The 27,183-nt window shown below is 37.5% G+C and overlaps 1 protein-coding gene and 1 pseudogene across 3 annotated transcripts in view; one reads left to right on the top strand and one right to left on the bottom strand.

The window, feature by feature from the left end:
- Window positions 1–20,639, top strand: part of CDK5RAP1 (CDK5 regulatory subunit associated protein 1) — a 39,136-nt gene extending 18,497 nt beyond the window's left edge. For all 3 annotated transcript variants that reach the window (XM_063100652.1, XM_063100643.1, XM_063100632.1), the window contains 7 exons: window positions 4,555–4,785; window positions 5,885–5,982; window positions 6,870–6,925; window positions 8,727–8,857; window positions 10,622–10,771; window positions 15,593–15,733; window positions 20,278–20,639. In XM_063100652.1, the coding sequence (XP_062956722.1) occupies window positions 4,555–4,785; window positions 5,885–5,982; window positions 6,870–6,925; window positions 8,727–8,857; window positions 10,622–10,771; window positions 15,593–15,733; window positions 20,278–20,358 (888 nt within the window). In that variant the 3' untranslated portion in view covers window positions 20,359–20,639. The remainder of the gene's footprint in view (window positions 1–4,554; window positions 4,786–5,884; window positions 5,983–6,869; window positions 6,926–8,726; window positions 8,858–10,621; window positions 10,772–15,592; window positions 15,734–20,277) is intronic.
- Window positions 20,640–26,768: 6,129 nt separating this feature from the next.
- LOC134373230 (ATP synthase subunit e, mitochondrial-like) lies at window positions 26,769–27,168 on the bottom strand (annotated as a pseudogene).
- Window positions 27,169–27,183: the final 15 nt, after the last annotated feature.

Raw genomic sequence — 27,183 nt, 5'->3', positions numbered from 1 at the left:
GAGAAAAAAAAAAAAAAAAAAAAATCTTTTTATATGAAAAATATTTAAGTACACACAGAAAAGATAGCGTAATGACCCCACTCCCCTAGCTAACAATCACCTAAATTTAATAATTATTACATTTTGCCATATTTGTTTAATCTATTTTACTGTTATTCATAAAGTATTTCAAAGTAGAGCATGGCATTTCACCCTTAAGTACTGTCGTGCGTCACTTAACAACAGGCATATGTTCTGAGAAATGCGTCCTTAGATGATTTCATTGTTGTGTGAACGTCATAGACTGTACTTACACAAACCTAGTTGGTATAGCCTACTACACACTTATCTTATGGTACCATTGTCGTGTATATGGTCTCTGATTGACTGAAATGTTGTTATTGGGGACGTGACTGCAATTATACATCTTTAAAAAATGAGATTTTCACCACTCTTAGTTCTTCTAGGAAGATTAACAAAAGTTGCTAAATACTGTCTCATCCCAATACATCCTTATTCAGATTTCCCCAGTTTTCCTATTAATCTTTCTGCATTTGGTTTTTATGTCTTTTTATGTGTGTATGTTTTCAATTAGTTTAATATCCTGCCTTTTTATCCAAATTAAACTTTTTACTTTGGAATAACTTTGAATTTACAGAAAAGTTGCAAAGGTAGTACATAGAATCTCCACTAATGTTAACCTCTTAACTTTGATACATTTGTCAAAAGTAAGAGATGGTTAGTTAGTTACATTATTAGTAACTAACTTTAGACTTTATTTGGATTTTGCCAGTTTCCCCACTATTGTCTCTTTTCTTTTCCAGGATCCATTTCAAGATCCACGTTACATTTAGTATATCTTACTTTTTAGATTGACAGTATGTCACAACTTGTAAAAATAGTCTTTATGGAGACTAGAGTCATGACAACTAAATTCATTGCATGGTCCTGTACTGGGATTCTGATCAGGAAAAAGAAAAAGGTTATAAAAGACATTATTGCACAGTTGGTTAACATTTGATTTATGGAATGTGGATTAGGTAATAGTATTGTATTAATGTAAGGGCACTTCAAAAAGTTTATGGAAGGATTCCCATTATCTTTTAATTCTATTTTTCCACAAGTATTTTGAAGTACCCTTGTAATTCTGATTTTGATAATTGTCCTGTGATTATGTAGGAGAATGTTCTAATTTTTAGGAAATATGTACTGAAGTATTTAGGGGTAAAAGAGTATGATGTCTGCAGCTTATTCTCAGAAGGCTTAAAAAGATGCGTACCTCTGTGTATGTGTGTGTATACAGAGAGATGAAGTATGTAGGAAGAGAGAATGTGTATATGAATGTGTGAGTGTGAGTGGTAAAGGGGGCACAATGTTGATTGATGAATCTGGGAAAAGGGTATATGGGAGTTGTTTTCAAACTTACAGAAAAATTACGATTGTAAATTGTCAAAAAAAAGTTACAAAAAATAGCATTTATAGCAACCATTATTTTCTTTATGAAATTTTATGATGCAAATTTTAAAATACAGACAAATTGAAGGACTAGTATAACTAACATGACAAAATTTTGTCATATTTGCTTTATCCACCTATCTCCATGAATGTGTAAATATACTTTTTTCTGAACCACTTGAAAGTAAGTTGTAGACATCAGGCCGCTTAAACCCTAAATACTGCAGTATGTATCTGCTAAAAATAAGAATTTATCCCTTCACAACCATACTGCCATTATCACAGGTAAGAAGATGAATAATTATCTAATATTATCTAATATGTAGTCCATATTCAAAATTTCTTAGTTCTTCAAAATATTCATTGCTTATTTATTTATTTATTTATTTATTTATTTATTTATTTATTTATTTATTTATTTATTTATTTATTTAACTTTTATTTTGTCGATATACATTGTGGTTGATTATTGTTGCCCCTTACCAAAACCTCCCTCCCTCCTCCCTCTCCTCCCTCCCCCGCAACAATGTCCTTTCTGTTTGCTTGTCGTATCAACTTCAAGTAATTGTGGTTGTTATATCTTCTTCCCCCCCCCGCTTTTTGTGTGTGTGTGTGTGTGTGCGTGTGTGTGAATTTATATATTAATTTTTAGCTCCCACCAATAAATGAGTACATGTGGTATTTCTCTTTCTGTGCCTGACTCGTTTCACTTAATATAATTCTCTCAAGGTCCATCCATGTTGTTGCAAATGGCAGTATTTCATTTGTTTTTATAGCTGAGTAGTATTCCATTGTGTAGATGTACCACATTTTCCGTATCCACTCATCCGATGATGGACATTTGGGCTGGTTCCAACTCTTGGCTATTGTAAAGAGTGCTGCAATGAACATTGGGGAACAGGTATACCTTCGACTTGATGATTTCCATTCCTCTGGGTATATTCCCAGCAGTGGGATAGCTGGGTCATATGGCAGATCTATCTGCAATTGTTTGAGGAACCTCCATACCATTTTCCGTAGAGCCTGCACCATTTTGCAGTCCCACCAACAATGTATGAGAGTTCCTTTTTCTCTGCAACCTTGCCAGCATTTATCATTCAGAGTCTTTTGGATTTTAGCCATCCTAACTGGGGTGAGATGATATCTCAGTGTGGTTTTGATTTGCATTTCCTGGATGCTGAGTGATGTTGAGCATTTTTTCATATGTCTGTTGGCCATTTGTATATCTTCCTTAGAGAAATGCCTACTTAGCTCATGCAAATAGAAAAGAAAAACGAGCTGGAGTAGCTATTCTTATATCTGACAAAATAGACTTTAAACTAAAAACCATAAAAAGAGACAATGAGGGACACTACTTAATGATAAAAGGACTGATCCATCAAGAAGAAATAACAATCATAAATATGTACGCACCCAATGTTGGAGCAGCCAGATTTATAAAACAAACTCTATTAGACCTAAAGAAGGAAATAGACACTAATACCATAATAGCAGGGGACCTGAACACCCCACTGTCAATATTGGACAGATCATCTAGGCAAAGAATCAGTAGAGAAACACAAGATCTAAACAATACTCTAGACCAATCGGAATTGGCAGTTATCTACAGAACATTCCATCCAACAACCTCAGAATGTTCATTCTTCTCATCAGCACATGGATCATTCTCCAGGATAGATTACATATTAGGTCACAAATCAAGTCTCAATAAATTCAAAAAAATTGGAATTTTCCCATGTATTTTCTCAGACCACAATAGATTAAAACTAGAAATTAATAACAAACGAAACTCTGGAAACTATACAAACACATGGAAATTAAACAGCTTTCTACTTAATGACATATGGGTCCAAGAAGAAATCAAGCAGGAAATCAAAAAATTTATTGAAACTAATGAAAATAATGATACATCATACCAAAACCTGTGGGATACTGCAAAAGCAGTATTAAGGGGGAAATTTATTGCATTAAATGCTCACCTCAGAAGAATGGAAAGATGGCAAGTGAACAACCTAACACTTCACCTTAAAGATCTAGAAAAACAAGAACAATCCAACCCTAAAGTTAGCAGATGGAAAGAAATCATTAAGATCAGAGCAGAACTGAATGAAATTGAAACCCAAAAAACAATACAAAAGATCAATGAATCAAAAAGTTGGTTTTTTGAACAGATAAATAAAATTGACAAACCATTAGCATGGCTAACAAAAAAAAAGAAGAGAGAAGATTCAAATAACAAAAATTAGAAATGAAAAAGGCGATATTACAACTGATTCATCTGAAATACAAGGACTCATTCGAGACTGCTTTTTTATTTTCAAACCAAGATCGAACCAATATTTGTGCAGTTGCACTTGGTTGCCGTATCTTTTCAGTCTCTCTTAATTTACTCCTTTTTTTTGGCCTTGGATCTGAACCCTGACCTTGGTGTTACCAACCCCCTGCTATAACTAATTAAGCTAACTGGACAGCCCCTCATTTTCTCTTAATTTAAAACAGCCCTTTCACTTTGTTTTTGTTGTTTGCTTTAAAAGATGCATTAACTTTTTGAAGAGACTCAACATGAGTCTGGGTTTGTCTGATTGCTTCCTCATGTTGTCTTTTAATGTAGTCCCCTGAATTCTGGTAGCTGGAAATTTAGGTGTAAAAGCTTGATTGATTTAGGTTAAATGTTTTTTGGTAAGAATACTTTATATACTCATTCAAAATCTGACAGTGTGTTTTAACTGTTGTTATTGAACATTGAGTTTGTTTCCAGATTTTTGCTATTCTAAATAATGTTTTGAAGATTAAATTTTACATAAGGTTTTTTCTTTCTTTCTTTCTTTTTTTTTTTTTTTTTTTTGTGGCTGGCCAGTACCACAGTCTGGGATCAAAACCCGTGACCTTGGTATTATGAAGCTGCACACTAACTAACTGAGCTAACTGGCCAGCCCCATAACATTTCATTCTGAAGTTTACTTCTTTGGACAAGGTGCCCAAGTATGAAATTATTGGGCTAAAGACAGAACACGTTTATAGATGGCTCTTGGTAGGTTCAGCTAATTTTTAATTAGTGATTCGGCATGAAGCTACCCAGCAAGTTTTTAACCTGCTTTGAATATGTTTTCGGTTTTTCAGGGGCTGAAAGAAGTGACACTTCTTGGTCAGAATGTTAATAGTTTTCGGGACAATTCAGAGGTACAGTTCAACAATGCGGTGTCTACCAACCTCAGCCGTGGCTTTACCACCAACTATAAAACCAAGCAAGGGGGGCTTCGTTTTGCCCACCTTCTGGATCAGGTCTCCAGAGTAGATCCTGAAATGAGGATCCGTTTCACCTCTCCCCACCCCAAGGATTTTCCTGATGAGGTGAGTGTCAACAGCTGTGACAAACTGATATCATTATTCTTAAGCATGCCAAAGGCTGGACTGAGTAGGGATGCAGCAGAAACCTTGAGTCCTGCCCAGGGATCCTGTGGTGTATTGGCTATATCACCCTCTGAATCCACTGGCCCTTTGCAAAGATTCAAAGTCCACCAAGGAGGGGCTGGAGATAGGACTGATCGTGAATGGGAGGTTAAGACTACCTGTGGGACCATGACGGCTGTGCAGAGAAAGGTTTTATTACAAAGTGGGCAGCTACGTGATAGTGATGGTGGTGGTGGTAATGGTGTGGGGAGGACAGGAAGGAAGGCAATGTGATGCAGTGGGAAACAGCCCAGACTTTAGCCTCAGGCAGACCTGGGTTAAAATCCCAGCTCTTCTACTCTTTATCCATTGGTGTTTAACCTTTTCAACTTGTCATCTTCATCTGTAAAGTGGGCTTAATAGTTACCTCCTGATTTGGATTGTTGGAAAATAGATATAATGTGTCAAAAGTACTTAGTACAGTGCCTAGCATGGAATAAATAGTCCACATGTAAAATCTTTCTTTTGAAGGTTTTTTGTTTTGGTGAAATGCCTGTCTTTTGGCCCCCACTTCCACTGTTTTCCCCCTGGGTTTTTTGTCTTCTTAATGAATTGTAAAAGTTCTTTATGTATTCTTGATACAAATCCTTTGTCAATATGTTTTATGGTATTTTCTCCTAGTTTTAATTTCTTGATGGTATCACTTAAAGTGGCTAATTAATTTGTAAACTAGATGAAAGAAATGTCATTTTTTCCTTCCTTGCCTGCCAACCCTTGTGTCAGCACTGCCTGTAAACAGTGCCATGGCTTGAATCTGACCTCTGCTTGCTTTCTTCCCACCACTTTTTGAAAGCAGAGATGCCATCAGGTGAAATGTATGGGGCAGACAGAAGGTGACTTGAGCAAAAGTTAGGGATTTGGGTAATTCATGTGTTTGATTTAATCAGCCTTTTAATTACTTGAAAATTAACCCTGGTGGAGAAATAGTGGGAGTGATGTTCCTTTCTACAAGGTTTGTTTGTGAAACTTAGACTACCTTTAATGTGTTCTATTTGATCAGGTTCTGCAGCTGATTCATGAGAGAGACAACATTTGTAAACAGATCCACCTGCCAGCCCAGAGTGGAAGCAGCCGAGTATTGGAGGCCATGAGGAGGGGGTCAGTCTTGCTTGGGGAGAGGATATCCCACACCTTTCTATGTTTTCTTAATGACCAAACAATTTCTGTATTGCTCGGAACCTCGCATAGTGTCTGGCATATAGTAGCTGCTCAATTAAAGATTATTGTTTGAGTAAATCCGTGGACATTGGAACTTGCTTCTGCCCACTCCGTAAGCATAGACTAAGGACTGGGTCACTCATTTTCATTTATTTAGCATATTTTTTTATTAAGCCCCTACTGCATGGCATACTCTGAGATTTTAATCACTTAACTTTTTTTGTTTATTTTATATTAAATCCCTTAACTTTTAACGTTAAAGTTTGTTATGTTTTAACAAATGTATTGCTCTGTGTCCACTTATTTTGGGAATAATAAGTACTGCAGAAATAAGAGGGAAGAATGCAACCCAAAGCAAGCTTTACTGAACTAGTGCTTTACTTTGTTTTCTATAGTGGCAAAGGATTTTAGAGGTCCTCTTAAATGTTTAATTTGTCTTGATTTATTAGTTAAATTAAAAAGGCTATTTAAAATAATTTATGTCCTGGAAAAATTCATAGGCTCTTGATTAGATAGAGTTGGATCTTAAGGGCCCTTTTGGATACTTTAACCTACTTTTGTACTGTGTCCTCACATGCAGGAATTCAAAGCATTCATTTAAAGGGCCGGCCCCGTGGCTCACTTGGGAGAGTGTGGCGCTGGGAGCGCCGAGGCCATGGGTTCGGATCCTATATAGGGATGACTGGTGCGCTCACTGGCTGAGCGTGGTGCGGACCACACCGTGCCAAGGGCTGCATTCCCTTACCAGTCAGAAGGGGAAAAAAAAAAAAAAGCATTCACTTAAAGAAGATTGGTTCATCTAGGCCTTTTCTTTTTCTTTATTGCAGATATTCAAGAGAAGCTTATGTGGAGTTAATTCACCATATCAGAGAGTCTATTCCAGGTACATTCGGCCGAACATGTTGCTCTACCAGAGACCAGAGTCTTCCTGGTCAGATGCAGGCAGCTGCCAATACCTTTTTTACTTCTTTTGCTTCTCTTCATTTCTTTCTCTCTCTTTCCTTCTACTCTTTCTTTTATATCTTTCTGATTTTTTGATGTCTCGGTCCTGCTGGCAATACTCAGAGGTGTGGATCAGATTGTGGCCTCAAGGCTAAAGAAATCCCTTATGTCTAGTCTTTGTGTTTCTGAACATACGGGAAAGTTCTTATCCCTTCTCGTAAACTGAGAAAGGTATGGTTTAAATTAATTCTGATTGGGGGCAATTGATACCTTTAAAAATGTATACTTTTTCTGACTAGCTTTATGGCAAGTTGTTACTGTACATTTTAGAGATAATTTCTTTCCTATTATCTTAACCCTTACTCCCTTTTCTTTTCTCTCCCTTCTAATAAAATTACTCTGTAGTCTTTTAGTGTAGGTTTAGTTGAGCATGTCTGCATTTTCCTCCATATTTCTAATTATTGTAACTTGTATTTTGCATAAACACTTTCGTTCTGATGGGGCAGGATAGTGTGGAGGCCAGGTGTACTCACTTTGGGTTGAGCTCCACTGTTGCAGGCTGTGCGACAGCAGATATGATATTCTACTTCTCTGGGCTGCAGTTTCCTCATCTATAAAATGGGCTGTAAAGTGGGCTTAGTAGTTACCTCCTCAGATAGTGGAGTTAATAGTACTCACCTCATTGGATTGTTGGGATAATTAAATAGATTAAGTTAAATACAGTCATGCACCGCATAATGACGTTTTGGCCAATGACAGACTGCATATACGATGGTCCATAAGATTATAATGGAGCTGAAAAATTCCTTTCGCCTGGTGACATTGTAGCTGTTGTAGCATCATAGTGCAGTTACTTTATTTTTTAATAAATTTAGTATAGCGTAAGTGTATAGTGTTTATAGAGTCTACAGTAGGGTATAGTGTACAATATGTCCTAGGCCTTTGCATTCACTCACCTCTTACTCCCTGACCCACCCAGAGCAACTCCCAGTCCTCTATTCATGATAAGTGCCCTATATAGTGTACCATTTAAAAAATTTTTATACCATATTTTTACTGTACCTTTTCTGTGTTTAGATACACAAATGCTATTGCGTTAAAATCTTCTACAGTATTCAGTACATTAACATGCTGTACAGGTTTGTAGCCTAGGAGCAATAGGCTATACCATTTAGCTTAGGTATGTAGTAGGCTATACTATCTAGGCTTGTGTAAGTACACTCTATGATGTTCACACTACAAAATTGCCTAATGACGCATTTCTAAGAACGTATCCCCCTCATTAAGCGACGCATGACTATAGATAAAGTATAGCACTTAGTAAGTATTCAGTAACTGGTAGTTACTGCCATTACTGTCTGAAATGGACATTGTGTCAACCTAATTTCAAAAGTGTATTTGTGTAAGGTGCTGCAAGATTTTTACTAGGAAAAGCAGGACCAATATGAAAATGTGGACTCTTATGGTATCCCTAAATCCAGCATTTGAAGTGAAAATATCTTACATGCTGAGGGGAATGTAGGCTGAGAAGTCAGGCTCTGGCATGGAAAGTTGTGGGTAAGCAGGCCTACTCCTCCTTGTTCCATGATGACTATTTTGTTTTACCTGCAAGTGGGCTTAATAGGCCCAGGGAAGGCCTAATAATTGCTGTCCCTTCCTTTGTAATCCACAAATGCCAATGACTTCTATTGAAGGTAAGCGGCAGGGACCTGTTGTCCTTTGTCCTTTGTTGTATGTCACAGGTGTGAGCCTCAGCAGTGACTTCATTGCTGGCTTTTGTGGTGAGACGGAGGAGGATCACCTCCAGACAGTGTCTTTGCTCCGGGAAGTTCAGTACAACATAGGCTTTCTTTTTGCCTACAGCATGAGACAGGTAAGCCTGGGGAGGGGGAGGACTGACATCATGCCTGACCAGCTTGGGGTTGGTTGTAGACAACTGGCAGAAAAGAGAATGGCAGCAAGACAGTCCTTGAGAAACCACAGGTTCTTACCATTCACTTCTTTTTCATTTTTTTGATCAACTCTGTCTACTACTAGACACAATTCAGTAATTTGATGAAAAAAGATTACTGTGCCGGTATTCCTCTTTATTAAAATATTTAAAATTATGTTTAGATTGTTTAAAATTTGAATGTGGAGGGAGAGAGATTATTATTCTCTTTACAAGAAATCTAAAATTGTTTCTCAACATGCGGAGCTTCTTTTTTGGTCTACAGATGTGGTTTGTTTCACAGAAGCCCCTTATTGTCTTCCCAGCCTTCTTTAGTGATTTCTAGTTTCCATTTTTCTAGGCCAGGTGAACCCACTGATTCCCACTTTGGAGTTTCCCCTTTAAGAAAGATTCTGAGGAAAACAAAGCAGAAGGAGAGTAGGAAGGAAAGGGAGAATAATGCATATTTCCTGCAGAGAGAGAATAGTCCTGGTCTGTTGCCACTTTCTTGGTTGTTGGGATGGATTTGCATGGATCAAGTCTCATCCCTCCATCCACCTTGAGGGCCACGTGCCTTGTGTTTGGGCTGGAGGCTGAGGGTCCCGTGGCCATGGGGCTCAGAAAAGCTGGCTGATGAATGACTGAACCCATGACATAATACGTATAAGCATATGTACACACTGTGGTTTTAGATGATTTAAAAGCTTTTCAAGGATAAATTTCCTTTTTCCTTTTTTGTACTAGGTAATTCATGCTTATGGTATAAAATTCAAAAGGTTAAAATGGTGTACAGCAAGAAGTAGTTCTTCTCCCCAAGTTGCCTAGTTTTTCATTTTTTTCAGTTATGGCAACCACTCTTAGCAGTTTCTTCTATAAACTTGCAGAGATATTACATGTATTTATAAACGTGTGTGTGTGTGTGTGTGTGTGTGTGTGTGTGTGTGTGTGTGTGTGTGTGTGTGTATTCTTACCACAGGAAAGAACAGCTATCATATTATACAGGTTGATCTGTACTTCATTTTAAAATTTTTTTTTGATGGTGGCTGGTATGGGGATCTGAACCTTGACTTTGGTGTTATAGCACAGTGCTCTAACCAACTGAGCTAACCAGCCAGCTGCTGTACTTTGCTCATTTTAGTTAATAGTATATTTTGGAGAACAATCTGTATCAATACATATAAAGCTATCATTCTTTTTAACAGCAGCATGATATTACATTATGTAGATACATCGTAATTTCTTTTACTAGTTACCTATTGATAAATTTTTAGGCTGCTTTGCATCTTATGTTTTTTTTTTTTTTTTTTTTTTGGTGACCGGTTGGTATGGGGATCTGAACCCTTGACCTTGGTGTTATGACACCATGTCTAACCAGCTGCGTGTTGTGTCTTTATAAACAGTGCTGCTGAGTAACCTAGTATGTGATTTATTTAGTATATTCCAGGTGTAACCTTAGGATAAATATCAAGAGTAATTTTGAGTCCATGATTTTCATATGCTAAATTTAGATTTTAACCCTTGCAAAAATGTCATCCCACTACCTTTTTCTCTTGGAATGCTGTCAGAGCCAGAGAACGCTCTTGGCTCTGGCTTGGGTTTTTGTACATGTGTTTATAGCTTGTAAATAGCATGAATATGGCCTCCTCTGTGCCTTAAGAATGAATTCTACAAGTCCTTGGTTACTTCCACCCCCTTTTTTTTTAATAGAAGACACGGGCATATCACAGGCTGAAAGATGATGTCCCGGAAGAGGTAAAATTAAGGCGTTTGGAGGAACTTATCAATGTCTTTCGAGAAGAAGCAACAAAAGCCAACAAGACCTCTGTGGGTTGTACTCAGCTGGTACTGGTTGAGGGGGTGAGGACATTTGTGTGTGTGTGTGTTTATAGTTTTTTGTTTTTTAGAACACAGTTTGTCTCCTTTATTTAGATCTTTGATGTTTTTTATTTATGTTTTTTTTGGTGGCTGACTGGTAAGGGGATCCAAACCTTTTTTATTTATTTATTTATTTATTTTTTAAGAAGATGACTGGTAAGGGATCTTAACCCTTGACTTGATGTTGTCAGTACTACTCTCTCCCAAGTGAGCCAACCAGCCATCCCTGTATAGGGATCTGAACCCGTGGCCTTAGTGTTATCAGCACCACACTCTCCCATGTGAGCCATGAGCCGGCCCTGGGATCCAAACCTCTGACCTTGGTGTTATCTGCATCATGTTCTAACCAAGTAAGCTAAACAGCCAAATTCTTTGATTTTTTTTTTTTTATTATCAAAGTTTTGGTAGTTTTCAGCATACAAGCCCTGTACATGTTTTGTTACATTTATACCTATTTCATTTAAAAATATTTTTGGAGCTATTTTAAGTGGTATTCTATTTTTAATTTTGGTTTTTGCATGTTCATTGCTATTTTATATAAATGCAATTGATTTTTGTATGTTTGTCTTGCATCCTGTGACCTTGCTGAACTTAATTTTTTTTTTTTTTGTAGTTTTATTGGGAATTTCTGTGCAGATAATCAAGTCGTGGTTTTTCCTTCCTTCCTAATTTTTCAAGGGTCCTTCTCTTTTTGTTTCCTTTCTGTCTAGAGAACTTCCTTTAGCCACTCTGGCAAAAGATTCTCTTAGTTTTCCTTTATTTTATTTTCTCTCATCTTTCCTTTAACAGGTATCTTCGTTAATATAATGTTTTCATTTTCTCTTCATTCCTGAAGGATATTTTTGCTGGATATAGGATTCTAGGTTGGTAATTCTTTTCTTTCAGCACTTAAAAAATGTGCCAATTCCTTCGGGTTTCCATGATGAGAAATGCTATGTCATTGGAATTTTTCCCTTAGAAGGAAGGTGTCATTTCTCTTGCTGCTTTCAGGATTTTTTTCTTAGTCTGTAGTGTTTAGAAGTTTGACTGTGATGTGTCTTGGTGTGGATTTCATTGCATTTATTTTGTTTGGAGTTTATATCTTTTGCCAAATTTGAGAAGTTTTTAGCCATATTTCTTTGAGTACTTTTTCAGCTTTGCTGTCTTCTCTTCTTTCAGGACTCTGATAGTACAAATGTTCGATCTTTTGTTATCATCCCAGTGGTCCCTGAAGCTCTGTTAATTTGTGTGTGTGCGTGTGTGTGTGTGTGTATGTGTATGTGTATATACACACAATCAAAATTTGGTATGTATAACATATGTATATCTTAATACTGTACTTGTCTTTGAATGAATAAGTACGCAAAAGTCGCTAATCTGTGTGCATGGCTTCATCAGCCCCACAGAGAGCCCGAGATAATTAAATGAACTAAAACATGGTTCTTTTTTATACATCCAACCAATAAGCCATTACTCACTTGGGACTAGACAATAAGTGGATTTTTGAAGGCTAACAGTTGGAGTCTTTGCTTTCTCTTAGATGACACTTCCTTTTCTTCAGTCATGGCCAGTTTAATACAGTAGGTTGCTGTATCCAGAGTGGCAGAAAACATGACAACAGTTCACATTACTCAGTGAGCATTTACTGTCTCCCAGGGACTGTGCACTTTGTGGTCAGCAGCACACTGAGTGCCATCATGGTTCTTGGAGGTCGGTGCTGTTATTGGCTCCCTTTTGTAGATGAGGAAACTGAAGCTCAGAAATGTAGAATAACTTCTCCAAGGTTGCACAGCTAGTGTGTGGCAGAGCCAGAATTTGACCTAGCTTTGTCTCACTCTAGAGCCTATAACCACCCCGTCCTTTTTTTTTTTTTACATTATGGAGAATTTTAAACACATACAGATATAGAGAAATTTTGTGTTCTAATTCTATCCTATGAGGTGGTGTACAATTTTGATTTGTCTCATTACTGATGATATTGACTTTGAAAACTTCATTAAGATGGTGTCTTCTAGGCTTCTTGGCTGTAAAGTTATTCTCTTTCCTTTTGTAACTAGTAAGCATTTTGTAGGGAGTAGTAGAGATTCTCTTTAAATCTTACCTGACTATTGTTTCCCTAAAGCAGTATTTTTTTTTTTTTTTTTTTTGGTGGCTGGACAGTAACAGGATCTGAACCCTTGACCTTGGTGTTACAACACCAAGCTCTAACCAACTAAGTTAACTGGCCATCCCTCCCTAAAGCAGTATTGAAGACTAAACTCCTTCCTGTGTCTTTGATCACTTAAGAATATAGGAGCTTGATTTTCTCTCTTTTTTTTTTGGTAGCCAGCTCCTTGACCTTGGTGTTAGCAGCACCACTCTCTCCTAAGTGAGCTAACTGGCCAGCCCAGAGCTTGATTTTCTAAAGGCAGGGTATGTGTCCTTTGGATTCACTTTGGCCATTTGTTTTAACCCCAGACAGGGCATCACTCAACATGTATAATTTAAGACCCTTATAACAATGTACTTCTGTCTCGTCCCTTTATCTTTTGTGTTATTGCTGTAATAGAAATAGATTTTTACTTCTCTATCCCCAAATCATTGATACTGATCACTGTTGTTGTAATAGAGTTTTACTTCTCTGTCCCCAAATCATTGATGCTTTAAACCATCAAACTTTTTAAAAAAAGCTTTAAAAAATGAGAAAAGTCTTCTGTCTTAACCCACTCATTTACTATTTTTGGCTTTCTTCATTCCTTGTGTACATTCAAGTTTCCATCTGGTATCATTTTCTTTATTCTTGAAAAACTTACTTTAATATGTCTTGTAATGAGGTTTTTGGCAATGAATTTTCTTAGCTTTTTTTATATGAAGAAATCTTTATTTCACTTCCTTTTAAAAAAATTTATTTATTGAGTATTGAATTTTAAGTTGACACTTTGAAGGCGTCATTTGCCTTGTCTTCTGACAAGAAGTTTGTGATCATTCTTCTCTTTTTTTCTCTACACACAAAATACCTTTTTTCTCTGGTTGCTTTTAAGATTTTCGCTTTATCACTGTTTTTAGGAATTTGATGTGTTCTGGAAAGGTTTTCTTTGTGTTTACCCCTCGTGTTTTCTTTGGGGTTTTTTTGAGACTTCTTAGTTTCTGGGTTTACAGTTTTCATCAAATCTGGAAAAATTTCATCTGTTATTCTTTAGATATTTTTCCTATACTGCTCCCTCTTCTTCCCACCCACCCCCACCATTTCTCATCTCCTTCTGTACTCCAGTTACCCATATGTCTAACCACTTGATATTGTCCCATGGGTCACTGCAATTGTTCATTTTTTTTGTCTTTTTTATCTTTGTGCTTCATTTTGGGTAGTTGCTATTGCTCTGTGTTCAGGTTCACTATTATTTTCTTTGGCAGTATCTAATCTGCTATTACCCACTGAATTTTTAATTCTAGATATTATATTTTCCATCTCTATAAGGTACATTTGGTTCCTTTCTTATATTGTCTACTTCTTTCCTCTCTGTTTTTGTTTTCCCTTGAAACTTCATTTCATATTTGAACTTAGTTGTAATAGCTGCTTTTGATGTCTTTGTGTGCTCATTATATCATTGCTGTCATTTCTTGGTCTATTTCTATTGCTGATTTTTCTCCTGATTATGGGTCACATTTTTCTGCTGCTGGGCATATCTAATGATTTTGATTGGATTTTTGATTGTGATGTTCATTTTTGAGTGTCTGGATTTTGCATTGGGCTTTGTTTTCATAGGCAGTTAAGTTGCTTGCAATTCAGTGTGCTCCTTTTAAGCCTTGTTTTTAAGCTTTGTTAGAAAAGCTTTTTTATTCTAGGGATAGTTTGTTTAGCTTTACTACTGAGGTGTGGCCTTCTGTCAAGAGTTGCTACTGAATGTCCCAAGGAACCAGTGAGGACTATTTGGTGGTAGGTCAAATGATTCACAGCCCCACATGAGCTCTGGGAACCATTCAGCATGTGTTAGTATCCAGCAAAAGCTCAAGGGAGCCCTGAGCATATTTTTAGAGCTCTTTTTCAGGCTCCCTGAAATCTGTTCCCTCCTCTTTCTTCAGAGTGGAGAGAACAACCATGCTGTGCTTGAGCTCTCCCTCCCTGCTTCGCATGTTCCGGTTGGCATGTGCCTTCTGGGAGGAAGCAGGGGTGATTCAAGGGCTCATGTTATTTGCTTTCCTTCTCTCACAGATCAGTCTTGCTCAATATGTTGTCTAGTATCTGAAAACAGTTGTATCGGATATTTTGCCCAATTTCTTGATTATTTAAGGCTGGAGGGTAAATTTCATTCTTGTCACTTTATCATGGCTTGAAAAGAAAGACTACTACATATTCTAGAAGTTAATTCCACCATAGTGGTTTTATTTTCCTCCTGGTCTCACCGTTTGCATGTTGTGTGGAAGACTCTGGCTTTGAGTCTGCCTATTCTGTAGGGGCAAGTAACCTAGGCCAAACAACCCCAGAACATTCCTGAGTGATTACTATGAGACTGGGTAAAGTGAAATTCGGTTTGCCAAGTGTATCACCCACAAGTCCCTGGCTTTGAATCTATTGGAGGTCCATTCCTACAGAATGCAGTTCTGTGAAGATTCATTGATTGTTGATTTATTAAAATATAGTCAGCAAAATTGAGCTTCTGTTGTGTGCCATGCATTACCCTGGTTGGTGAAGCAGCACTGAACAATGAGTCTTCAGTGATTCCTTGGGTAAAGAATGAATGCTCTTTGGGTGAGACTCTTATGGTCTGAGATGGAGAAGGCACAATGTCTGCCCTCCAATAACTTATTACTGTGACAGATTCATAAATTCTTCTCTCCTTCCTGCAGCTCAGTAAACGCTCTGCCACTGACCTGTGTGGCCGGAATGACGGAAACCTTAAGGTTATCTTCCCTGATGCAGAGATGGAGGATGCCACTAACCCCGGGCTCAGGATCAGAGCCCAGCCTGGGGACTATGTATTGGTGAAGGTAAGGTGTCCTTTTGGGCTTTTGGCTTGCATTGTGAAGTGAGTATCAGACTGAATAATTTGAGAGAATAAAGCTTTTTCCTAGAGAAATATAAAATGAAATAAAAATTAAATAAAAATCTCTTCTCAAACTGTACAATGGAAGAGTACCTTGGATCGAATTTTAGATTGCTTCTAATTAATGCCTTCTTATTTTTTCTTATTTTTCTCTTGCCCTGGAAGATCTGTTTGTGGGAATTTGGTGAGGTTAGAGTGTGTACTAGCATGTTGTTTCCTGTTGCAGAGAAGCCAGGAAGTGTAAATGATTTTGAGTGAATGGAGAGTGCTCTCTGTCAGAGATCAGCCTGCCCTTTGTGATCTGATGCCCCAGGCATCCCTAACTTAGCATGAGCTCAAGTTTCCTGGGTCCCTTCCCTGGACTAGCTGACCTAGCTCTGTGGCTGTGGGATTTCCCCTTTCTTCCTTTTCCCCCGTTCACTGGGGATAGTCCTCCTTTACTCCTCCTTTTTCTCTCTTTTCTTCTCACACTGCCACAGGTCTGCTACTGCCATCTTCCCTTTCTTTTGGTTCTCATGTCCACTTTACCTCACATCCAGTGCTGATAAGGTAAACAGCAGCAAAGATGCTCCATCAGCACAGAACTCTGGAGCACCTACAGACGGGAGAGAGAGAGAGAGGGTGACTCTTTTTCTGCTGATGTTGATCAGTGTTATGTCCTCCTCCCTATTCCTTAGTGCCTCACTTTCTGCTCTGCTTTCTGTTCTTGCTCTTATTTGTCACTTCTCTCTTGAGTCCTGAGTGCCATGGTCCATGGCTTGCAGCTGAGGGAGGCTCATTACCCTGGCATGGGCCATATGACAAAAACTTATACTACAACCAGTTTACTGGTTGGGGACTTCATAGTCCACTCCTTTTTGTTCTTGTCCTGATTGGGGATTTCCTTACTTAAATATTACCTAGGGATTTCCCAAGTGGAGTGATTCCTACAAGTCAATAATGTGATTGATCTGGAAACAGTCCCTCATAGGCTTCACCATTTGTTCTTTTTTGTTGTTGTTATTTTTGACATTTTCTTGTTTTCTTACTTTGTTCTGAACCTTTGCTTCTTTGGTTTTTAGTTGTTTTTCTATACCTCCTCCTACTCTTTCCACTGCAGCTATGGGTCACTTGAAAAAAAGGTTAGATTGTTGGGTTGGGTTGTAGTGTCAGTATGGTATTCTTTTGTAAAATGGAAAAATTCCATCAGGTCAGAAAGATAGAAAGGCAGTGTTGTGTTACTCAAGACTCATTTTTGTTACTAAGTGAAGTAAGCCCTACAAGTAAGATTTAGTGGAAGGACTGAAATGAAGAAAGAGCTGTGGAATTAGGCTTCTGTTGGCTCTTTCTCTCTGTCACTCATTTCTGCTGTTCTCATGTTCTCTCTGGGCTGCATTAGAATCACACCTTCATGAAGTTCACTTTCTTGTCTCCCTGTCCTCTATGCTCATTTGCCTAAACTCCAGCTCTGGTGAGACTGGTTATTTGCTTATTCTGCATCTACATGCAAGTAGCTGAACAGTTGTGGAGAAAAAGCACACAGTTACTCTGTATTTCATAGATTAGGTTAGATGGTGGTGACAGAAAACTTGAAATACAGTGGCTTACACTCCAGTTAGACTGGCTATTTTCAAAGACACAAAATAATAAATGCTCGGGAGGATATGGTGAAAGGGAAACCCTTATACATTGTTGATAGGATTGTAAGTTAGTACAACCATTATGGAAAACAGTATGGAGGTTTCTCAAACAACTATATATATAGAACTATTGTATGATCCAGCAATCCCACTACTGAGTATATACCAAAGGAATGGAAATCATTGTGTTGAAGGGATACCTGCACTCCCATGTTTAGTGTAGCTCTGTTCACAACAGCTAAGATATGGAACCAACCTAAATGTCCATCGATGGAAGAAGATTGAATAAAGAAAATGTGGTATATATACACAGTGGAATACTACTCAGCCATAAAAAAGAATGAAATTCTGCCATTTGCAGGAGCATGGATGAGGGTAGAGAAAATTATATTAAGTGAAATAAGCCAGGGACAAAAAGAGAAATATCACATGTTCTCATTCATAAGTGAGAGCTAAAAACACACAAATAAATAAGGAAACAACAATAATAATTTGAACTTTCAGAAGGAGAGAGCAGGACTGTGGTTACTAGAGGCGGGGATGGGAAGTAGAGGGAGTGATAGGTTGGTTAATGGACACAAAACAGCTAAGATAGGAAAAATAAGTTCTGTTGGTGTACAATTGAGCTAGGCATCTATAATTAACAATAACTTACTGCATGTTATCAAATGGTTGGAAGAGAGGAAATCAGATGTCCTCATCACAAAGAAATGATTAAGTTTTATAATGATGAATATAGTATACTAATTATCCTGATTTGATCATCACACATTGTATACATGTATTGAAATTCAACTCTGTACCCCACAAATAAGTATAATCAATATGTTTCAATAAAAAACAAACAAAATACAGTGGCTTAAATAAGATAGGAATTCACTTTCTCATAAGAATCTGGATATGGGACGTTCAGGACTGGTGGTTGTGATGGCTCCATGATCATCAGAGGTCAGGCTTTTTCTGTCTTTTGCTCTGCTGTGTGTGGCATTCCCCAGGTTCCATCAAAATCCAAGATGACTGCTTCTGCTTTAGTCACCATGTTTGTATTCTAGCTAGCAGGAAGGAGGAGAAGAGAGGAGAAGGGCAGCCCTCGTCCTTTCAGGATTCTTCACAGACGTTCCATATTCCACTTCCCCATAGTAACATGACTATGACTGCAAGGAAGTGAGAAATGTGGTCTTCATTCGGAATGACCATGTGCCCTGCTAAAAACTGGGAGTTCTGTTACTGAGGAAGAAGAGATGAGATGTCAGGGGACAAGCAATAGTCTCTGCCTCATAAACCCACTGCACTCATTTCACGTTCATGATCATAAAATGCAAACAGACACACAGCATGGCCCTGAAATCCTGATCCTACTATATATTCCTAGTAAGTTGACTTTCCCACTCTTTTTTCTTTTCTTTTTTTCAATTTATTTATTTATTTTATTTATTTTTTAAATTTTTAATTTTTTTTCTTAATTTTATTTTGTCGATATACAATGTGGTTGATTATTGTGGCCCATTACCGAAACCTCCCTCCCTCCTCCCTCTCCCCCCTCCCACCCAACAATGTCCTTTCTGTTTGCTTGTTGTATCAACTTCAAGTAATTGTGGTTGTTATGTCTTCTTCCCCCCCCCGCCCCCCGGTTTTTTTGTGTGTGTATGTGTGTGAATTTATTTATTTATTTTTAGCTCCCACCAATAAGTGAGAACATGTGGTTTTTCTCTTTCTGTGCCTGACTTGTTTCACTTAATATAATTCTCTCAAGGTCCATCCATGTTGTTGCAAATGGCAGTATTTCATTCGTTTTTATAGGTGAGTAGTATTCCATTGTGTAGATGTACCACATTTTCCGTATCCACTCATCTGATGATAGACATTTGGGCTGGTTCCAACTCTTGGCTATTGTAAAGAGTGCTGCGATGAACATTGGGGAACAGGTATACCTTCGACTTGATGATTTCCATTCCTCTGGGTATATTCCCAGCAGTGGGATAGCTTGGTCATATGGCAGACCTATCTGCAATTGTGTGAGGAAACTCCATACCATTTTCCATAGAGGCTGCACCATTTTGCAGTCCCACCAACAATGTATGAGAGTTGCTTTTTCTCTGCAACCTTGCCAGCATTTATCGTTCAGAGTCTTTTGGATTTTAGCCATCCTAACTGGGGTTAGATGGTATCTCAGTGTGGTTTTGATTTGCATTTCCTGGATGCTGAGTGATGTTGAGCATTTTTTCATATGTCTGTTGGCCATTTGTATATCTTCCTTAGAGAAATGCCTACTTAGCTCTTTTGCCCATTTTTTAATTGGGTTGCTTGTTTTTTTCTTGTAAAGTTGTTTGAGTTTCTTGTATATTCTGGATATTAATCCTTTGTCAGATGTATATTTTGCAAATATTTTCTCCCACTCTGTTGGTTGTCTTTTAACTCTGTTAATTGTTTCTTTTGCTGTGCAGCAGCTCTTTAGTTTGATATAATCCCATTTGTTTATTTTTCCTTTGGCCCACTCTGTTTTCTTAAATCTCTACGCACCTATGCGGCCCCTAGTGTGTGCTGATGTCTTTGCCTCAAATTTCATAGAGAAAATAGATTTAAACACCTGAACCCTATGGTTAGAACTGGGGAGGAGCCTCCTCCCAAGAGAGAAAGGAGTAGTGGCTGTGTGGGAGTGATATATTTTTAACTTCTTAAGTTATATGCATTGCTTTCTATCAGACATCTCTTCCTCCTGGGACTGGTGACACACAGGAACCATGCAGTCTCTGCTGGCCTTTCACCTGCATCAGATTCCTTTTGGTAGCTTCTCCTGTAGAGGCTCCATGTTAAGTTCCTATGGTGCAGTCCTGGTTACCTTGCCTTCTTCTGATTGGTTTTCTTTCAGATCACCTCTGCCAGCTCTCAGACACTTAAAGGACATGCTTTCTGCAGGACCACTCTGAAGGATGCCTCGGCATATTGCTAACCTGAGTGGATGGCTTGAGTTGACTTGGGCACTCCCTCCCAACAGGAAGGGAGATATGACTGGTCACTAATGAATGAGGTAATGAAGCTTTGGAGACAAGCTGCAAGCGGTGAAGCAACTTTACATCAAATGGAAAATGCATCTCTTTGCTGCTACATGAACAGCTTTTATAGTCATTAAATTTACCTAAAGTGGCCCTTTTGTCTTTCTGCTTTTACTTTATTTTTGCCTTGGTTAGTGTTTCTGGGGTTTTCCCTATGGTTTCCATGTTAAGTGTTTCCCAGCCCGATTTCTGCTGTGGATGCTGCTAACCGCTCTGGTTTTCTCCCCTGGACTCAAGGAGGTGGAGACTGAAAGAGGGGAAGGTGGGGAGAACTATTTGCTTGGAAAAACTGGTTTAGGTCTTTCTAGCGTTGTCATTCAGTGCCATTGCCTCAGCTGACAGTTGCCTCTGTTTATTCTATGTGTTTTACCTGAGGATTTCCCTCATGAACCTCCTTTTTAGTCTGTCAGTTTGTTCTTTGCCTTTAGGTCTGACAGCACTTGGAGTTTTAGAAAATGTCATTACTCATTGATAGGATCTGACCAGTGGTTCTTGGCCCATTTACTACCAAGGTTATTTTGTTCTGTGGGCATCATGAAATAAAATATCCAAGAGCTGGTAGCATGTAATTTTTGGAGTCGGAGGACTTTGGTTCAAGTCCCCACTCTGTTGCTTAAGAGTTGTGTAAGCTTGAGTAGTTACTTTATTCTCCTGTGCCTTGGTTTACTCATGTGTGACGGGGGAATAATAATGAAATGCTTATCTTATATAGAGTTCAGTGAGATTATGCTTGTAAAGAATTTAGCACAGTTCATGGAACATTGTAAGCTCTTATCAAAAGGGAGCGATCATTGAAAGATTTTGCTTCTAAAACAGACTGCATGTATTAGGATGTGCTGAGGCTTTTATTATTTCTGGCCGTGATCTCCTTTAGACCTTTTCCACTGACCTGCATGACAGCTTTGGGAACCTCAGGTGGGAACTTCTTCCTTGAGTGCTGGTTTGGCCCATGAGGATTGTTTTCTACTTGCAGTGTTTTATCTTCTGTAGAGGAGAACATTTGTTACAGCTCTTCACCTTAGTTCTTTATTCAAAGGGCATTTAAAACAAGGTTTGACCACCCAGATTCCTCAATAAATAAATAACAAGGAAAGAAAACACCCAAAACAGATCAAGGGAACTTATAGATTAAAAGAAATTTAAGAGATATTTCAACTCATTTCAATGTACTCTCCTTATTTGGATCTTGATTTAAACACAATGTAAGAAGTTGATGTAATTGATATAAAATTGATAAAACTAGCATTTGAAACACTGAAAAAAAAAACCAAGTTTTGAAATTTTATTTTACATTTTATAAAATGTAAAACATACATTTATAAATAATTTGAACAATAAGTATCTGTAATCAGTCTTCCTCCTACTACTTTCTCCTAATCCCCTAGTTCCCTTTTATAAAGGCCAGCACTTTTTTTTCTAATATACCTTTTTAGAAATAGTCTCTGTACATACAGTGATTTGTATGTGTATTTATTTTACACAAATAGTTGCACATACACACTATTAATAGCTTTATTGAGGTATGTGTAATTGACATACAGGCAACATGATCATATTTAAGGTGTACAAATTGATAAGTTTTGACATATGTATATACTCATGAAACCATCACCAAATCACGATAATAAATATATGTATCACCCCTGAAATTTTTCTCATACTTGTTCATAGTATCTCTCCCCAAACCCCCCATCTCCCAAGCTACCACAGATTTTTCTGTCACAAATTCTGACATGTTGTGTTTATTTAAGTTCAAAATACTTTTTAATTTCTCTTTTCATTTCTTCTTTGACCCATGGGTTATTTAGAACTAGGTCATTTAATTCTAAATATTTGGGGATTTTCCTGAGATCTTTATGTTACTGATTTCTAATTTAATTCCATTGTGGTCAGAAAACATACTTTGTATGACTTTAATAATTTGAATTTATTGAGACTTATTTAATGGCTCAGAATATGATCTGTCTGGGTAAATGGTTTATATTTGAGGAGAATATGTAGTCTGTGGTTGGGTAGAGAGTTGTACAAATGTCAGTCGATTCAAGTTGTTGTTCAAGTCTATAATAGCCTTGCTTATTATCTGTCAAATTGTTGTGTCGACTATTAAGAGAAGGGTATTGAAATTTCTACCAAGTGCGCCACGGGCTTGGCCCTGAGAAGGGTATTGAAATTTCTGAAAATAGGGGCTGGCCAGTTAGCTCAGTTGGTTAGAGCACAACCTTGTAACACCCAGATCAAGGGTTCGGATCCCCATACCGGCCAGCTGCTGGTAAAACAAAACAAAACAAAACAAAACAGAAAAGAAATTTCTGAAAAGAGTTTTGGACTTGTCTTTTTTCTTCTTGCAGTTGCTGTAATGTTTTACTTCATAAATTTTGACGCTCTTTTAATAGGTGAATAAACATTTAGGATTTCTATGTTGCCTTGATTAACTGACTCCTTATCATGATGATCTTTTTTATCCCTGGTAATATTTTTTGCTTTGAAATGTGCATTATCTAGTGTTAATATCATTAGCTGACTTCCTGTTTCTTCCTGTCTCCCCCTTTTTGTCTCCCTTCTTTTCTCCCTCCTTCCCTCCCTCTCTTTCTCATTTTATTGAGATATAGTTCATATACCATTAATTTCACCATTTTGTAATGTATAATTCAGTGGTTTTTAGTATATTCACAAGGGGCCACAACTATCACCACTAATTCCAGAACATTTTCATTACTCCGAAAAGAAACCCTGTACCTGTTAGCAGTCACTGCCCATTCCCCTCTCCCTCTGTCCCCTGGCAAGCATCAATATACTTTGTGTCTCTATGGATTGCCTCTTGTGAGCATTTCGTGTAAGTGATTCATACAATATGTAGCCTTTGTGTCTGGCTTTTTTCACTTAGTATAGTGTTTCAAAGATTTATCCATCTTGCATCATGTATCAGTACTTCATTCTTTTTTTATGGTTGAATAACATCAATTAATGTGATACAACATATTCATAGAATGCATGGTTTACTGATTAAATCTTACTAGTTATAGGTCTATTTATATTTTCCATTTCTTCTTGAGTCAGATTTGGTAGTTTGTTTCTAGGAGTTTGTCCATTTCATCTAGGTAATGTAATTTGTTGGCATAGTGCATAGTTGTTCATAGTTTTTATTGCTTTAAGGTTGGTAGTAATATGCTCACTTTTGTTTCTGACTTAGTAACTTCAGTATTCTCTTTTCTCAATATCAGTCTAACTAAAGGTTTGTTAATTTTGTTGATCTTTTCAAGGAACCAACTTTTGTTTTCCTTGATTCTTTTGTTTTTCCATTCTAAATTTCATTTATCTCCACTGTAATATTTTCTTCCTTCTGTTTGCTTTAGGTTTAGTTTGCTTTTCTTTCTCTTGTCCTTAAAGTGGAAGGTAGGTTATTCATTTGACGTTTGTCTTTTTTTTCCATTTAAAAAAATAAACTTTACTTTTTTTAACAACAGTTTTAGGTTTACAGCAAAATTGACCAGAAAGTACAGAGAATTCCCATATGCCCCTTGCCCCCAACACACATAGCCGCCCCCCACTATCAACATCCTATACCAGAGTGATATCTTTGTTACAATTGATGAACCTACATTGACTCATTATTGTCACCCAAAGTCCATAGTTTATATTAGGATTCTTTCTTGGTGTTGTACATTCTACAGGTTTTGACAAATCTATAATGTATCCAACGTTACAGTATACAGAATAGCTTCACTATCCTAAAAATCCTTTGTGCTCTGCCTATTCATCCCTCCCTTCCCTCAACCTTTGGCGATTATCGATCTTTTTACTGTTTCTATGGTTTAGCATTTTCCAGAATGTCATATAGTTAGAAATCATACAACATGTAGCCTTTTCAGATTGGCTTCTTTCACTTTGTAATATGCATTTAAAGTTCCTCCGTGTATTTTCATGGCTTCATGGCTCATTTCTTTTTAGTACTGAATAATCCATTGTCTGGATGTACCACAAGTTATTTAGCCATTCACCTACTGATGGACATCTTGGTTGTTTTCAAGTTTCGGCAATTAAGAATAAAGGTGCTCTAAATATCTGTGTCCAGGTATTTGTGTGGGCATGAGTTTTCAACTCATTTGCGTACTAAGGAGCATGATTGCTGGATTATGTGATAAAAGTATGTTTAGTTTTGTAAGAAACTACCAGACTGTCTTCCAATGTGGCTGTACCATTTTGCATTCACATCAGTAATGAGTGAGTGTTTCTGTTGCTTTGCATCCTTGTCAGCATTTGGTGTTGTCAGTGTTTCAGAGTTTTGCCATTCTAGTAGGTATATAGTGATATGTTATTGTTTTATTTGCAATTCCCTGATGACATATGATGTTGAGCAACTTTTCATATGCTTATTTTCCATCTGTATATCTTCTTTGGTGAGGTTTAGATCTTTTGCCTGCTTTTTAATCAGATTGTTCATTTTCTTATTGTTGTGTTTTAAGAATTCTTTGTATATTTTGGATAACAGTTCTTTATCAGATAGGTGTTTTGCAAATACAGTCAGCCCTCTGTATCTATGGGTTCTGCATCTGTGGTTTCGACCAACTGTGGATCAAGAATATTCAGGAAAAAAAATTGCGTCCATACTGAACATATACAGACTTTTTTCCCTTGTCGTTATTACCTAAGTAATATAATAAATATTTATATGGCATTTGCGTTGTATTAGGTATTGTAACTAACCTAGAGTTGACTTAAGGTAAACGGGGGGAAGTGCCTAGGTTATATGCTAATACCAGGGACTGGAGCATGCATGGATTTTGTATCTGGGGGAGGTCCTAGAACCAATCCCCCATGGGTACCAGATACCAAAGGATGACTGTATTTTCTCCCATTGTGTGGCTTGTCTTCTCATTCCCATAACAGTCTTTTTCAAAGCAGAAGTTTTTAATTTTAACGAAGTCTAGCTTGTCAGTGATCTCTTTCATGGATTATGCCTTTGGTGTTGTATCTAAAAAGCCATTGCCAAATCCAAGGCAATCTGGTTTTCTTCTATGTTACATTCTAAGATTTTTATAGTTTTGCATTTTACAGTTAGGTCTGTGATCTATCTTGAGTTAATTTTTGTAAGTGGTGTCAGGTTTGATTCTAGATTCATTTTATTCATTTTTGCATGTGGATGTTCACTTGTTCCATCATCATTTGTTAAAGATTGTTTTTTCTCCTTTGTGTTGCCTTTGCTCCTTTGTCAAAGATCAGTTGATCATATATGTGTGGGTCTATTTCTGGGCTGTCTTTTCTGTTCCATTGATCTGTTTATCTATTCTTTTGCCAATACCACACTATCTTGATTACTGTAGCTTTATCGTAAGTCTTGAAGTTAGCTAGTGTCAGTCTTCTGACTTTGTTCTTCTTCAATATTATGTTGTCTCTTCTGGGTTTTTTGCCTTTCCACATGAACTTTAGAATCAGTTTGTTGATATCCACAAAATAACTTGCTGGGGTTTTATTGGGATTGTGTTGAATCTATAGATCAGGTTGGGAAGGACTGATATCTTGACAATATTGAGTCTTCTTATCCAAGAACATGCAGTATTTCTCCATTTATTTAGTTTATTGATTTCTTTCATCAGAATGTTGAAAGAATAGTTTTCCTGTCTGCCCCTTTTTGTCTCCCTTCTTTTCTCCCTCCTTCCCTCCCTCTTAGACACTTTTGTTATAGATCTTAGACACCTTTTGTTAGGTTTATACCTATGTAATTCATTTTTTGGGTGATAATATAAATATGTTTGTAATTGCTGGTATATAGTAATTGACTTTTACATATTAATCTTGTATCCTGCAATATTGCTATAACTGCTTATTATTTCTGAGGTTTTTTTTGATTTTTTCAAAGGTTCTACATAGACAGTTGTGACATCTGTGAAAAGACAGTTTTTAAAAGTTTCTTTCTTCCTAATTTGTACACCTTTTATTTACTTTTGCCTTGCTTTATAGGTAGGACTTCCACTATGATGTTGAAAAGGAGTGGTGAGATGGGGCATCTTTGCCTTGTTCCTGATCTTAGCAGGAAAGCTTCCAGTTTCTCACCGTTAAGTATAATGTTAGCTGTAGGTTTTTTGTAGATGTTCTTTATTAAGTTGAGTGTCTGAGTGAGAGCTAAAAGTATAATGCCCCCCAAACTAAGAAGGTACCTTAAGAATGAAGAAAGAAGCAGCCCACTCCATATGGTTTACAAGGAGTTTACTATTATTATTATTGTTATTGCTACATATTTTTTCCACACAACACAGAAAGCTTTATTCATCCACTACTGCTCTGGAGAAAAGCAGCTCCCATGGGCCTCTCACATTAATATGTTGTCATGTTGGGCTTCTGCAAATTCTCTTGCAACACGTTCTAGTTCATCCTGCTTCTTTTTCTCTTCTTCTTTTTTTTTTTTTTAAAGATGACCGGTAAGGGGATCTTAACCCTTGGCTTGGTGTTGTCAGCACCACGCTCAGCCAGTGAGGGAACTGGCCATCCCTATATAGGATCCGAAACCATGGCCTTGGTGTTATCAGCACTGCACTCTCCCAAGTGAGCCAGGGGCTGGCCCTCTTTTTCTCTTCTGCTGCTGTTTTTCTCTCCTCTTAGGCCCGAGGTTTTAGGTAGGTGTAACTCATGGATCCATGGGCCATGCCAAGGAACAGTGGGGAGTAGTGGCCGAGCTTAATGAGTGAAGAGACCTGAACCAGTGGCACCATTTTGTCTATTATTGA

This window comes from Cynocephalus volans, chromosome 1 (assembly GCF_027409185.1).
Source record: "Cynocephalus volans isolate mCynVol1 chromosome 1, mCynVol1.pri, whole genome shotgun sequence".
Classification (NCBI taxonomy): domain Eukaryota; kingdom Metazoa; phylum Chordata; class Mammalia; order Dermoptera; family Cynocephalidae; genus Cynocephalus; species Cynocephalus volans.
Note: the sequence above shows the minus strand (reverse complement) of the source record. Positions and strands in the feature narration are given on the sequence as shown.